This window comes from Cetorhinus maximus, chromosome 4 (assembly GCF_964194155.1).
Source record: "Cetorhinus maximus chromosome 4, sCetMax3.hap1.1, whole genome shotgun sequence".
NCBI lineage: Eukaryota > Metazoa > Chordata > Chondrichthyes > Lamniformes > Cetorhinidae > Cetorhinus > Cetorhinus maximus.
Window position 1 is genome coordinate 50,377,826 of NC_135882.1, and position 13,723 is coordinate 50,391,548.

General features: G+C 45.1%; 1 protein-coding gene across 5 annotated transcripts in view; it reads right to left on the minus strand.

Annotated features, from left to right (window-relative positions):
• The window catches only part of deptor (DEP domain containing MTOR-interacting protein), a 92,906-nt gene that overhangs the window by 54,252 nt on the left and 24,931 nt on the right, over positions 1-13,723 (minus strand). For all 5 annotated transcript variants that reach the window (XM_078540178.1, XM_078540179.1, XM_078540180.1 and 2 more), the window contains exon 3: positions 69-247. In XM_078540178.1, the coding sequence (XP_078396304.1) occupies positions 69-247 (179 nt within the window). The remainder of the gene's footprint in view (positions 1-68; positions 248-13,723) is intronic.

Consider the following 13,723-nt stretch of genomic DNA (forward strand, 5'->3'; position numbering starts at 1 on the left):
TTAACCATTTGTTTACAGGAAGTGTAACCATTGAAACATTGAGTTATTTGTTATTCATGTGAACTTACCATGGTGGATGACACTGTGGTCCAATAGTTTTTGCATCAATTTGATTGCCATGTCCCTGTCAGCAGCATCTTTGTGATCCAGAAGCCAATCGATTAATTCTTTAGCGACAAAACAATTTGGATAGGTTCTAAGATGATATCGCCGATCTTTGATAATTTTTTCCTCATGAAGCCTGAGCCTGAAAGCACAATTCCAACAATCTAAAGAAGGCTGAAGCAAATGTTCTTCTAGCAGTCAATAGAGGTTTCTAAACAAATTAGAGTAAAGATGTTGCTGATTAGAAACACAAACTGATTTATCCTTTCTGGCAGATTATGAATGATTTCAGTTGACCAGGTTAAGAAATTACAACAGGAGCAGGGAATACTAAATAAATGTATTTGCAGCAAGTAGGTGGAAGAGCATTCAGGGGTGGGTCACCCGAGAGATCCCAGAGATGGAATGATAAGCAACGATCAAAGAAATGTAAATATACCAAATTAATTCCTCTTTCCTATACTGTGGAGGAGGTTATGAGCAACCTCCCCAGGATGCAAGTTAAAACTTCCTGAGAGGTGGGGGGAAAAAAATGGAACTAGCATCAAAAAACCCCACAAATACCAGATAGGGCACATTAGGGCAATAGCAATTAAAGGAAGTCAAGGTACCACGTGGACTTCATGTAAGGGTACATAAAAGAAACATCATGCCCTTGTTACTGTCCTTAAGGAATCACTAGAATAAAATCAGTGCTTAAGGATTGGAAAGTAGCCAACATAACATCAGTTTTGAAAAGCAGCATCAGGGCCTTACAGGTAACTGAGCCTGTAAATCAGTGTAGGTATACTTTTAAAAGGCACACTTAAAGAGGGGATAGTGAAACATCTAAGTAGGTCGGAGGGATTCAGTACGGATGGGAAATCATGTTTAACAAATTTCTCTGTTCCAGTAAGGGCAGGTTGACAAGTGGAATTCTGTGGATACAATGTTTAGATTTCAGCAAGGCTTTTGATACTGTGCCACACACAAGTGATTAGTTTACAAAGTAGCAAGGCATTAAATGCACAAGTCTGGCAGCTGCTGGAAATCTGAGTATTTCCCCCAGCTGCCAGACTTGTGTACTTATTACCTCGAGTATCTGAGTATTTCCAGCATGTTCTGCTTTTATTTCAGGTTTCCAGCATCCACAGTATTTTGCTTTTGATTAAATAGACAGGCTTCTGAGGTTTACAAAATATTGGATAACCTTGAGAAAACAATGGTCAGTTGTGAATGGGGCTGTGACGATAAAGAAGAGGTTGCTAGCAGGATGTCATTTATAGTGTGTGCAAATGATTAGGTGCTAAGGGAGGAAACAAAGCTAAGGTGGCAGGGGGATGGAATGTTTCAAACAGAGAAGAAACAAACCAAATACAAGAAATCTGGATAATTTGGAATGGTGGGCAGATAAGCAGCAAATTGTATTTAACGGGAGAAGTACAAGGTGATAAGATTGGAAAAATGGCCTAAAACTTCTGATCAGAGTCATAACCCGTGTCCGACCTGATCAGACAGAAAACTACCCACTTGCCTCCATACACTGAAAAGGCTCCGACTTCCTGCAGAACTCCTTCAGTGTGGGTATCCTCATAGACAGCAGCAAAGGAAACCGGCACAGAAGCCACAACCCCTTTTTACGGCATTAGCGGCTGTAGTCTGGTAAGTGTTTAAAGGTCCCCAAGGTTCTTAGTGTGTGAGTGAATGGGCGAGTGAGTAAGTATGCAAGTGGGTAGATGGGTCAGATAAGTGGGTAAGTGTGTAGCTGAGTTGGGGGGGTGCGTGGTCGGGAGTGGTTGTCAGGTCGGGGCTAGTCAGGTCGGATTGGGGAGTCGGTGGTGTCAGCTGTATAGTTACCCAGAAATTAGACTAGGAATTTTCTGTCTAACATTTCCTGTATAACTATCCAAGTAAGTTGGAACTGTCTGAAGTCTTGGATTTTAACTCAGAGTTAAGACACTTTTTCGGAGAGTTATAGGGAGCAGGGGGATTGCCCATTAGAAATTTCAAACTTCCTGGGCAATTCCCACAGATTCACTGTGTTGGGACTTCCACAGGGCCTCATAGCGCACCTTCAGGGTACATCCGACCTCTGACGATGCAGAGACTGGGAGATCTGGGCCAATGTAAATGGCTCCAGGCTACAGAGACAGCACAGAATGGAGACCTGGAAGTAAGTCACTGAAATCAGCAATACATTCATTTTTAAAATTCATTTACCAGGATGTGGGCGTCACTGGCAACGCCAGCATTTATTGCCCATCCCTAATTGCCCTTAAGAAGGTGGTGGTGAGCTGTCTTCTTGAACCGCTGCAGCCCATGTGGTCTAGGTATGCCCAAAATGCTGTTAGGGAGGGAGTTCCAGGATTTTAACCCAGTGACAGTGAAGGAAAGGCAATATTTTTCGAAATCAGGATGGTGAGTGACTTGGAGGGGAACTTCCAGGTGGTGGTGTTCTACTGTGTCTGTTGCCCTTGTCCTTCTAGATGGTAATGGTCGTGGGTTTAGAAGGTGCTGTCTAAGGAAGCTTGGTGAGTTTCTGCAGTGCATCTAGTAAATGGTATTCACTGCTGCCACTGTGCGTAGGTGGTGGAGGGAGTGAATGTTTGTGGATGGGGTGCCAATCAAGTGAGCTGACTTGTCCTGGTTGGTGTCAAGCTTCTTGAGTGTTGTTGGAGCTGCACTTATCCAGACAAGTGGAGAGTATTCCATCATGCTCCTGACTTGTGCCTCGTAGTTGGTGGACAGGCTTTGGTGAGTCAGGAGATGAGTTACTTGTCGCATGATTCCTAGCCTCTGACCTGCTCTTGTAGCCACGGTATTTATATGGCTAGTCCAGTTCAATTTCTGGTCAATGCTAACCCCCCAGGATGTTGATAGAGGGGGGGCATTCAGCAATGGTAATACCACTGAATGTCATGGGGTGATGGTTAGATTCTCTCATGTTGGAGATGGTCATTGCCTGATACTTGTGTGGCACAAATGTTACTTGCCAATTGTCAGCCCAAGCCTGGATATTGTCCAGGTCTTGCTGCATTTGGATGTAGACTGCTTCAGTATCTGAGGAGTCATGAATGGTGCTGAACATTGTACAATCATCAGTGAACATCCCCACTTCTGACCTTATGGAAGAAAGGTCATTGATGAAGCAGCTGAAGATGATTGGGTTTGGGACATTACCCTGAGGAACTCCTGCTGTGATGTCCCAGAACTGAAATGATTGACCTCCAGCAACCACAACCATCTCCCTTTGTGCTAGATATGACTCCAACCAGCAGAGACTTTTCCCCCTGATTCTCACTGACTCCAGTTTTGCTAGGGTTCATTGATGTCACACTCAGTCAAATGCTGCCTTGATGTCAAAGGCAATCACTCTCACCTCACCTCTGGAGTTTAGCTCTTTTGTCCATGTTTGGACCAAGGCTGTAATGAAAACTAATTAGGTCCAGGGACGTATAACCAGATCAAGAAAGAAAATCCCAGGAGATGACAATGAGAACTGTGGTAAGGGTGCATGTCAAGTCTTGCTTGACCATCATACTAGGTGGTACAGCAAGATTATCCAAGTACAAATGACAGTACAGATAAAGCAACCAAATCGACACCAAGGTTAAGTCATCCAAACTATGAAGAGAGGGTGAAGATCCTAGGATTGTTTGCTCTGGTGAATAGAATTCTCAGGGAAAAATACTGTACAAGAACCTTCATTGAACCATGATATATTGGAGAGTGCCAGAAACTAGAAATGGGTAATATGAGCTCAAGTTTAGGACAATGAAGGTCCATGGACAGCTTAGCTTCAATTTGTTTATACAGAGGGTCAGAAACCAAACGGCCAGAACAGATAGCAACTGGATATCCTGGGAGCCAACAAGGAACTAGGAATAATTTAAGGGAAAACTAGAAAGATATTTGAGGGGGTGGATGATTGCAGAATAACCAAAACTAATAACTCAATTTGTAACAATCCAACAAAGGCAATGAACAATAATGCAACATATATCTTGGAGCTAGACTTCTGAAGGATATCACCTTTAACCAGGTAAGAAAACAATACAATTATTTCCAAGTTTATTTCCTTCATCAATTTATTTAAAAAAAACCTTATTTGCTCCTCTGTCAGCACATAAAAGTACAATAAATCTTTGGCTTGTAGATTAGGCTATTATATGGTAAATCAATTCTTAAAAATAATGAATTGAAGAATTTCAGTTCACCCTTCTTTGCAACAGCAAAAACTTGAAAAGCCCAAACCCTATATAGTCTGATACAAAATGGCATTTTTGAATCATTCAATCGCCTTTTGAATTTTACAGACAATCAGCCATTCATTTTTCACTACATAATGACATTTCTACAATGAACATGTTATATTTGCTCCAATTTACTCAAGGACTTCTTTATCCCATATTTTTTGAACAACCACCAAGAAAAACTGAAGGAGGGATTGCAATGCCCTCCAATTTGAGCTTTTACAAATTGGATTCAACATAAATTTCCCCATCACGATTCTGAACACCGAGAGATAGGCCACAGTTCGGAAACCATAGAACCCTTAGCTTAACATCAGGGGTAGGAAAAATTATGGAATGCCAATTAAAAGAGAAAACAGGAAAATATCTAGAACCAAAAATATAATAATAAATAGTCAAAATGGATTTCAAACAGGAAAGCCTTTTCGTGACCAACGTCATTGAATTTTTTGAAGGGGTAACAGAGAGAGTAGACAAATGTAATTCAGTAGATGTAATGTATCTATTTCCAGAGGATCTTTGATAAAGGTACCATGTTATAGACTAACAAGTAAATTTGGAGCATGCGAGGTCAGGGGACAAAGAGCAGTATAGATAGTTAGCTGAAAGCAGAGTGGCAGTAAAATGCAGCTATTCAGAGTGGCAGAAGATGGAAATTAGGGTCCAACAATAATCAGTGCTGGAACCACTTCTGTTCACAATTTATAAATGATTTGACCTTGGAATCAAAACAGAATTTCTAAATTTGCAGTTGACACTGATTTGGTGGGGGGGGTAGCCAATACTGAGGAAGACTACCACAAATTACAAAACATTTAATAAACTGACAGAATGGGCATATAATTGGTGAATAAATTACAACATAGGCAAGTGTGAGGTATTACATTTTGGTAAGAAAAATAAGATGTTCACGTATTACTTGGAAAATAAGAACCTAAGTGGGGTAAAGGAGCAAAAACAAAAGTGGATGCGTTGGTGGTCATCTTCCGAGATTCTATAGACTCTGGGACAGTTCCTACAGATTGGATAATGTAACCCCACTATTTAAAAAGGGAGGCAGAGAGAAAACAGGGAACTATAGGCCAGTCAGCCTGACGTCGGTAGTGGGAAAAATTCTAGAGTCCATTATAAAAGATTTAATAGCTGAGCACTTGGAAAACAGTGGCAGAATCGGACAGAGTCAGCATGGATCTATGAAAGGGAAATCATGCTTGACAAATCTACTGGAATTTTTTGAGGATGTAACTGGTAGAGTTGATGAGGGGGAGCCAGTGGACGTGGTTTATTTGGACTTTCAGAAGGCTTTCGACAAAGTCCCACATAAGAGATTCGCGTGTAAAATTAAAGCGCATGGGATTGGGGATAGTGTATTGAGATGGATAGAAAACTGGTTGGCAGACAGGAAACAAAGAGTAGGAATTAACGGGTCTTTTTCCGAATGGCAGTGGGGTACCGCAGAGATCAGTGCTGGGACCCCAGTTATTCACAACATATATTAATGATTTAGATGAGGGAATTAAATGTAATATCTCCAAATTTGCAGATGACACAAAGCTGGGTGGGAGGGTGAGCTGTGAGGAGGATGCAGAGATGCTTCAGTGTGATTTGGACAAGCTGAGTGAGTGGGCAAATGCATGGCAGATGTAGATAAAAGTGAGGTTATCAATTTTGGTAGCAAAAACAGGAAGGCAGATTATTATCTGAATGGCTATAAATTGAGAGAGGGAAATGTGCAACGAGACCTGGGTGTCCTTGTACACCAGTCACTGAAGGTAAGCATGCAGGTGCAGCAGGTGGTAAAGAAGGCAAAAGGTATGTTGGCCTTCATAGCCAGAGGATTCGAGTACAGGAACAGGGATGTCTTGCTGCAATTATACAGGGCCTTGGTGAGGCCACACCCAGAATATTTTGTGCAGTTTTGGTCTCCTTATCTGAGGAAGGATGTTCTTGCTATAGAGGGAGTGCAGCGAAGGTTTACCCGACTGATTCATGGGATGGTGGGACTGACATATGAGGAGAGATTGAGTCGATTAGGATTATATTCGCTGGAGCTTAGAAGAATGAGGGGGGATCTCATAGAAACCTATAAAATTCTAATAGAACTAGACAGGGTAGATGCAGGATGGATGTTCCCGATGGAGGGGGAGTCCAGAACCAGGGGTCACAGTCTGAGGATACGGGGTAGACCATTTAGGACTGAGATGAGGATAAATTTCTTCACCCAGAGAGTGGTGAGCCTGTGGAATAGGCCAAAACATTGTATGTTTTCAAGAAGGAGTTAGATATAGCTCTTGGGGGCGAAAGGGATCAAAGGGTATGGGGAGAAAGCGGGAGCAGGCTATTGAGTTGGACGATCAGCCATGATCATAATGAATGGCAGAGCAGGCTCGAAGGGCCGAATGGCCTACTCCTACTCCTAGTTTCTATAATCTGAGGGTATAAATTCACAAATCACTAAAAGTAACAACACAAGTCGTTAAGCCCATTTAGAAAAAAGCAGGCCAAACACTAGGGACAGAATCATCCCAGATTTGCACAAAGCGTGGTAGTGAGCAGGAAAAAAGTTGTTTTGCCCGCCAGTGGCAATGGCAGGTTTTCGCGCTGTATCATCCAGTTCCTGCCTCATCACTTATGCTACCACGGGAAACACACCACCTCCAATTTGTCCACCACACTGTTACTTCACCGCTTCCTCACGCAGGGCGCCATACTTAAACTGCAGCCCCGCACACACTTCTCAGTGCTCGCAGCCCAGGACTGCTCTGGTGAAGATATGGCCCCAAAAGCCAAGAAGACTGCAGCCCCCCGATTCAGTGATGCATCCCTGGGATGCCTTCTGGATGCTGTGGAGGCCCGCCGCGATGTCCTCTACTCCCATTCTGGTTGCAGGAGCCCAGTCAGTCTCATCACTTCAGTTTGGGAGGTGGTGGCAGAGGTGGTCAGCGCCAATGCTGCACACAAGAGGTCGGCCATCCAGTGCAGAAAAAGGATGAATGATCTCATCCGTGCCACCAGGGTAAGTCGGCCATCTCATCACTCTAAACTCTCATACTCACAAGGCCATCACACATCCACTGGAATCTCACTTACTGCCTGTTCAAAGGACATCATCACTCATTCCCTCACACACACCCTCACATCTCCATCTGGCCTCATCTCCTCTGGAGACTGCCTCCTCAGCCCTCACCATCTTGAGGCCACTTGCACAGACCAACATATGCCCCCACACCCTGGGATAAACCCCTTCCCAAGTACAGCCCTCACTCTGCAGCCTCTTCCCTTGCCTGAGGCCACTTCTCCCCCTTCCCTAAGCAAGCCCTAGTCCTGCAGCCGCTGAAAAGCCACCCCCGCCTTACGGCTGGTCTGGTAGGTAGAGACCTGCCCATGCCTGAGAAACCAGGCGCTGGTGACCTCGAATGCAAGGTAGGCAACAAACAACCTTGAAGTCCCTAGGGAAGTGGACCTCACCAGGTGCATGTCGCTTATGTACAGTTGTCAATCACGCCAATGTGCCTGGATGATCCAGCGTGGGGGGGGGATGATTCCAGCGGACAGGGCTTATAATGAGATGCTAACGTGTTGAAATTAAGTTTCTGATGTGTGGTGGCGAAACATGACCCGCCATTGATGGGTGGAGCTGACGATCACAAACTGGTTTCACGATGATGTGAAACCAATTTTGGGCTTCTCGCCATATTGTTCCCCATAGGGTTTATTTCTAGAGGGATAGAATTTTAGAGTAGAGAAATTACACTGTACTTGTATTGAGCCATGATTAGATACACTCGGAGTACTATGTACAGTTCCAGTCACCATAATATAAAAATAATATAGGAGGCACTGGAAAGGATGCAAAAAAGGTTCACAAGGATGATACCTGAACTGCAAGGTTACACCCATCAGGAGAGGATAGACAGTCTAGGTCTCTTTTCTCTTGGAAAAGGAAAGGCAGAGGGGAAACCGAATAGAGATCTTTAAAATTAGGAATGATTTTGATAGAGTAAATGCAAAGAGAGCATGTTTCCAGTTATGGGAGGAGCAAACCTACAGCCATCAATATATGCTAGCCACTGAGAAATTAAATAGGGAACTGAGAGAAATCTTAACTCAGTGTCACAAATGTGGAACTTGCTACCACAGGGAATGCTTGAGGTGAATAGTATTTAAGCAAAAGTTAAATAAACAGATGAGGCAGAAGGGAATAGAGGATTGCGCTGATAGAGGTAGATGAGGAAGAATGGCAGGAGGCTCAAGTGGCACATAAATGCTAGCATAGGCTGGTTGGGCTGATTGGCCTGCTTCTGTGCTGTATAGTCTATGGAATTCTATGCAACCTTCTCGACTTTAAAAGGAACAATCCAAGTTTCTCCAGTCACACCACAAAACTGAAGTCCCTCATGTCCGGTGTCATTCTAATAAATCTTTTCTGCACCCTTTCTGAGGGCTGACATCCTTCCTAAAATGTGGTGCCGAGAATCAAACACAATTCTCCAGCTGAGCCCTAAACAAAGGTTTAGCATAACTTCCTCTCTTTGCCTCCTTTTATAAAGCCTAGGACGTTGTGTGCCTTTTAAACAGCTTTGTCAACTTGTGCTGCCACCTTCAAAATATTTCTTCACATAGACCAGAGTTGTGCCTGTTCATGCACCTGTTTTAAAATTGCAACATTCAGTTCATATTGTCTGTCTTCATTCTTCCTATCAACATGCATCACTTCACACTAGCCTGTGATAAATTTCACCTGGCATCCATATATCTGCCTATTTCATCAGTTTATGTCCATGTCTTCCTGAAATTTGTCATTATTCTCCTCATTGTTGATTACATTGCAAGTTGTGTCATCTACAAAATTTGAAGTCCAGGTAATTAATATACAACAAAAAGAGTAAAAATACTGCCTTCTATATCTTTCCCTTCAGTCTGAAAAACAGCCATTTACAAATTTTCTGTTGCTTAGCCAATTTCATATCTACACAGCCACTTTAATCCCATGGGCTTCAATTCTGCTTCTAAGTCTGTTATGTGGCATTTTATCAACTGCCTTTTGAAAGTCCATCAACCACACTACCCTTTGCCAAAGAAGTCAATCAAGTTAATCAAACATTACTTAGAATCATAGAATGGTTACATCACAGAAGGTGGTCACTCGACCCATCATGACAATGCTGGCTCTCTGCAAGAGGAATTCACATAGTGAATTTCTCTGCCTTTTCCCCCTAGCCCTGCAAATTTTTCCTTTTCGGATAATGATCCGAATCACTTTTGAAAGCCATGAATGAATATGCCTCCACCGCACTCTCAGGCAGTGCATTCCAGATCCTAACCACTCATTGCGTCAGGAAGCTTTTCCTCATGTCGTCATTGCTTCTTATGTCAAGCACCTGAAATTTTTGCCCTCTGGCTCTCAGTCCTTCCACCAATGGGAACAGTTTCTCTCAATCTACTCTATCCAGTACCCTCATGATTTTGAAAACCTTTATCAAATCTCCTCATAACCTTCTCTTCTCCAAGAAGAACAGTCCCAGCTTCTCCAACCCAACCACCTCAGCTGTTCCCAAACTGTAGGCCGTGACCCCTGATGGGGGTTCAGAAATGGCATTTGGGGTGGCGAACTCCCCCTCCTCCAATGCAGCAATGCGACAGTGCAGAGGAGATTCTGGTAGACCGGCCCTGCACCCACTGGATCAATGCTGCCAAACAGCCAAGGGGTGGACAGTGAACTCAATGCACCCTTTAACCTTAGGGAGCACATGTAGTGATGAATGCCATGCGGGCCTGGAATGTCTGTGCGCCAACCAGCTGCAAGCAGAGGCAGGCAAGTGTAACTCATTCTCAGACTGAGTGCGGGGAAAAAAAATTGTGAGGTTTTCCAGCTGAGCCAGAAAGGTTAGTATTGGCTTTAAACTTGACTGTGTTTCTGCTCCTGTCTGCCTATTCTACAGAGATACTCATTATCCCAGGCTAGTGACTCTGCTTCGCAGGCACCAGCAAACAGACCAAAAGGGGGGTGGCAGCAGCAGCGTAGTGGTGGAAGAGGGGCTGATTAGAACATGTGTGGAGTGGTGGTAATGGAAGGGGGGCTGATTACAGTAATATAAAAGCAAAAAACTGCAGATGCTGGAAATCCAAAACAAAAACAAAAATACCTGGAAAAACTCAGCAGGTCTGGCAGCATCTGCGGATAGGAGCACAGTTAACGTTTCGAGTCCGAATGACCTTTCAACAGAACTAAGTAAAAATAGAAGAGAGGTGAAATATAAGCTGGTTTAAAGGGGGTGGGGGGGGACAAGAAGAGCTGGATAGAGGGCCAGCGATAGGTGGAGATAACCAAAAGATGTCACAGACAAAAGGTCAAAGAGGTGTTGAAGGTGGTGATATTATCTAAAGGAATGTGCTAATTAAGGGTAGAAAGTAGGACAAGCAAGGTACAGATAAGCCTAGTGGGGGTGGGGTGGGGCGGAAGGGATCGAAATAGGCTAATAGGTAGAGATAAAACAATGGATGGAAATACATTTAAAAATAATGGAAGTAGGTGGGAAAAGAAAAATCTATATAAATTATTGGAAAAAACAAAAAGGAGGGGGAAAATCGGAAAGGGGGTGGGGATGGAGGAGAGAGTTCATGATCTAAAATTGTTGAATTGTTTGTTTGGGGGGATGGAGGGAGGCTGATTACAGTGGAGTGGAGTCGTGGTGACAGAAGTGGAGTTAATTACAGTGTGTGTGAAGTGGAGGGGGGCTGATTATGGTGTGTGTGGAGTGGAGGGAGGCTGATTACAGTGTGCGTGGAGTGGAGAGGGGCTGATTACAGTGTGCGTGGAGTGGAGGGGGGCTGATTACGGTGTGCGTGGAGTGGAGGGGGGCTGATTACGGTGTGCATGGAGTGGAGGGAGGCTGATTACAGTGTGCATGAAGTGGAGGGGGGCTGATTACGGTGGGTGTGGAGTGGAAGGGGCCTGATTACGGTGTGCATGGAGTGGAGGGGGGCTGGTTACCGTGTGTGTGGAGTGGAGGGGGGCTGATTACAGTGTGCGTGGAGTGGAGGGGGGCTGATTACGGTGTGTGTGGAGTGGAGGGGGGCTGATTATGGTGTGCGTGGAGTGGAGGGGGGCTGATTACAGTGTGCGTGGAGTGGAGGGTGGCTGATTATGGTGTGTGTGGAGTGGAGGGGGCTGATTACGGTGTGCGTGGAGTGGAGGGGGGCTGATTATGGTGTGCGTGGAGTGGAGGGGGGCTGATTATGGTGTGCGTGGAGTGGAGGGGGGCTGATTACGGTGTGTGTGGAGTGGAGAGTGGCTGATTATGGTGTGTGTGGAGTGGAGGGGGCTGATTACGGTGTGCGTGGAGTGGAGGGGGGCTGATTACGGTGTGTGTGGAGTGGAGGGTGGCTGATTATGGTGTGTGTGGAGTGGAGGGTGGCTGATTATGGTGTGCGTGGAGTGGAGGGGGGCTGATTACGGTGTGTGTGGAGTGGAGGGTGGCTGATTATGGTGTGTGTGGAGTGGAGGGGGCTGATTACGGTGTGCGTGGAGTGGAGGGGGGCTGATTATGGTGTGTGTGGAGTGGAGGGGGGCTGATTACAGTGTGTGTGGAGTGGAGGGGGGCTGATTACGGTGTGTGTGGAGTGGAGGGGGCTGATTACGGTGTGCGTGGAGTGGAGGGGGGCTGATTATGGTGTGTGTGGAGTGGAGGGAGGCTGGTTGCATTGTATGTTGGGTGTAGGGAGGCTGATTACAGTGTGCATGGAGTGATGGTAATGTAAGAGGGGCTGATTATAGCGTGTGTAAGGTGGAGTGGTGGCTGTTTGCAGTGTGGTGGGTGGGGGAAAGGAGAGGTTTTACTAAGTCTTCTAGTCACCAGGGACTATGGGGAGCTTAAATAACAACAGAAAAAATGTTGGAAAAACTCAGCAGGTCTGGCAACATCTGCGGAGAGAGAAACAGAGTTAACGCTTCGAGTCCTTAGAGCTCTGAAGAAGAGTCATATGGGGGAGAATTTTCTCCTATCAGGAGGGTTGGGTGGGAGCGGGCGCAGGCAGGCGCGCAGCCGATTGCCACCTGCGATCGACTGCTCGCCGCCATTTTATGTGCCGCGGGCCAATTAAGGCCCGCCCAGCGTGATGCGCAGCCGGAAGCGCTGAGCGCTCCCTCTGCGAGTCGGGAGAGTCAGGGCCTATGATCTTTCGTGCATGCACGCGGAAGAGCGCAGAAATCCCCCTGAGGCACAGAGTTGACCCAGGGAGATTAGTTTGATCTTTAAAAATTTAAATAAAGGAAAAAAAAAATTAAGACATGTCCGCTCATGTGACAGTGTTACATGAGGGCTGGGACATGTCTATAAATTTTATTAAAATTTTTTATTAAAGTTTAAAAACCCTTGGATGAGGTTCATGATAAATGCGAAGGCCGCCTGGGCCTTAAGGTTGGACGGGCAGCTCAGTTAATTATTTTAATTGGTATTAAAATGACCTTAACAGGCCTTTGATAGTTTGGCAGGCACGCAGCCAACTATGGTGCGTGCCTACCGAACTGAAGATCTGAATGACGAGCAGCGACGTCGGGACGCACGCCTGACATCACCGCACATTTTGTGTCAGCGAGCGGGGCCCGCCCTCACTCGCTGACCCGAAGATTCTGACCACGGACTCGAAATGTTAATTCTGTTTCTCTCTCCACAGATTCTGCCTGACCTGCTGAGTTTTTCCAGCATTTTCTGTTTTTATTTCAGATTTCTAGCATCCACAGAGTTTTGCTTTTACAATATGGAGAGGTTGGCTGAAACCTACATGGGTACATATAAACAGATAGAAACATATTTGCATATTCATATGATGCATTATATTTTGATCTATGATACAGTAGCTTTAATAATTATATACTGAACATTACTATGCTGCTTTTTTGTTGTTTTGTTTCTGCTGGTGTCTGGAGTCACATTAATTTTCAAGTGTTAAAATGAGGTCATGTTGGAAAATAGTTTAGGAAGCACTGCATTATCCAAATTTGCACTTATTCAGCCCTTTGCCCTCATTGAAACAGGTCTGCTCTGCACTGCAGAAACCAAGGCTCCTTAGACAGCACCTTCAAAATCCAAGATTGCTACCATCTAGAAGGACAAAGGCAGCAGATAGACGGGAACACCACCACCTGGAAGTTCCCCTCCAAGTCACTCACCATCCTCACTTGGAGATACATCGCCGTTCCTTCATCGTCGCTCGGTCAAGATCCTGGAACTCCCTCCCTAACTTCACTGCAGGTGCACCCACATCACATGGGCTGCAGCAGTTGAAGAAGGCAGCTCGCCACCACCTTCTCAAGGGCAATTAGGGAGGGGCAATAAATGCTGGCCCAGCCAGCAACGCCCACATCCCCTAAATGAATAAAAATA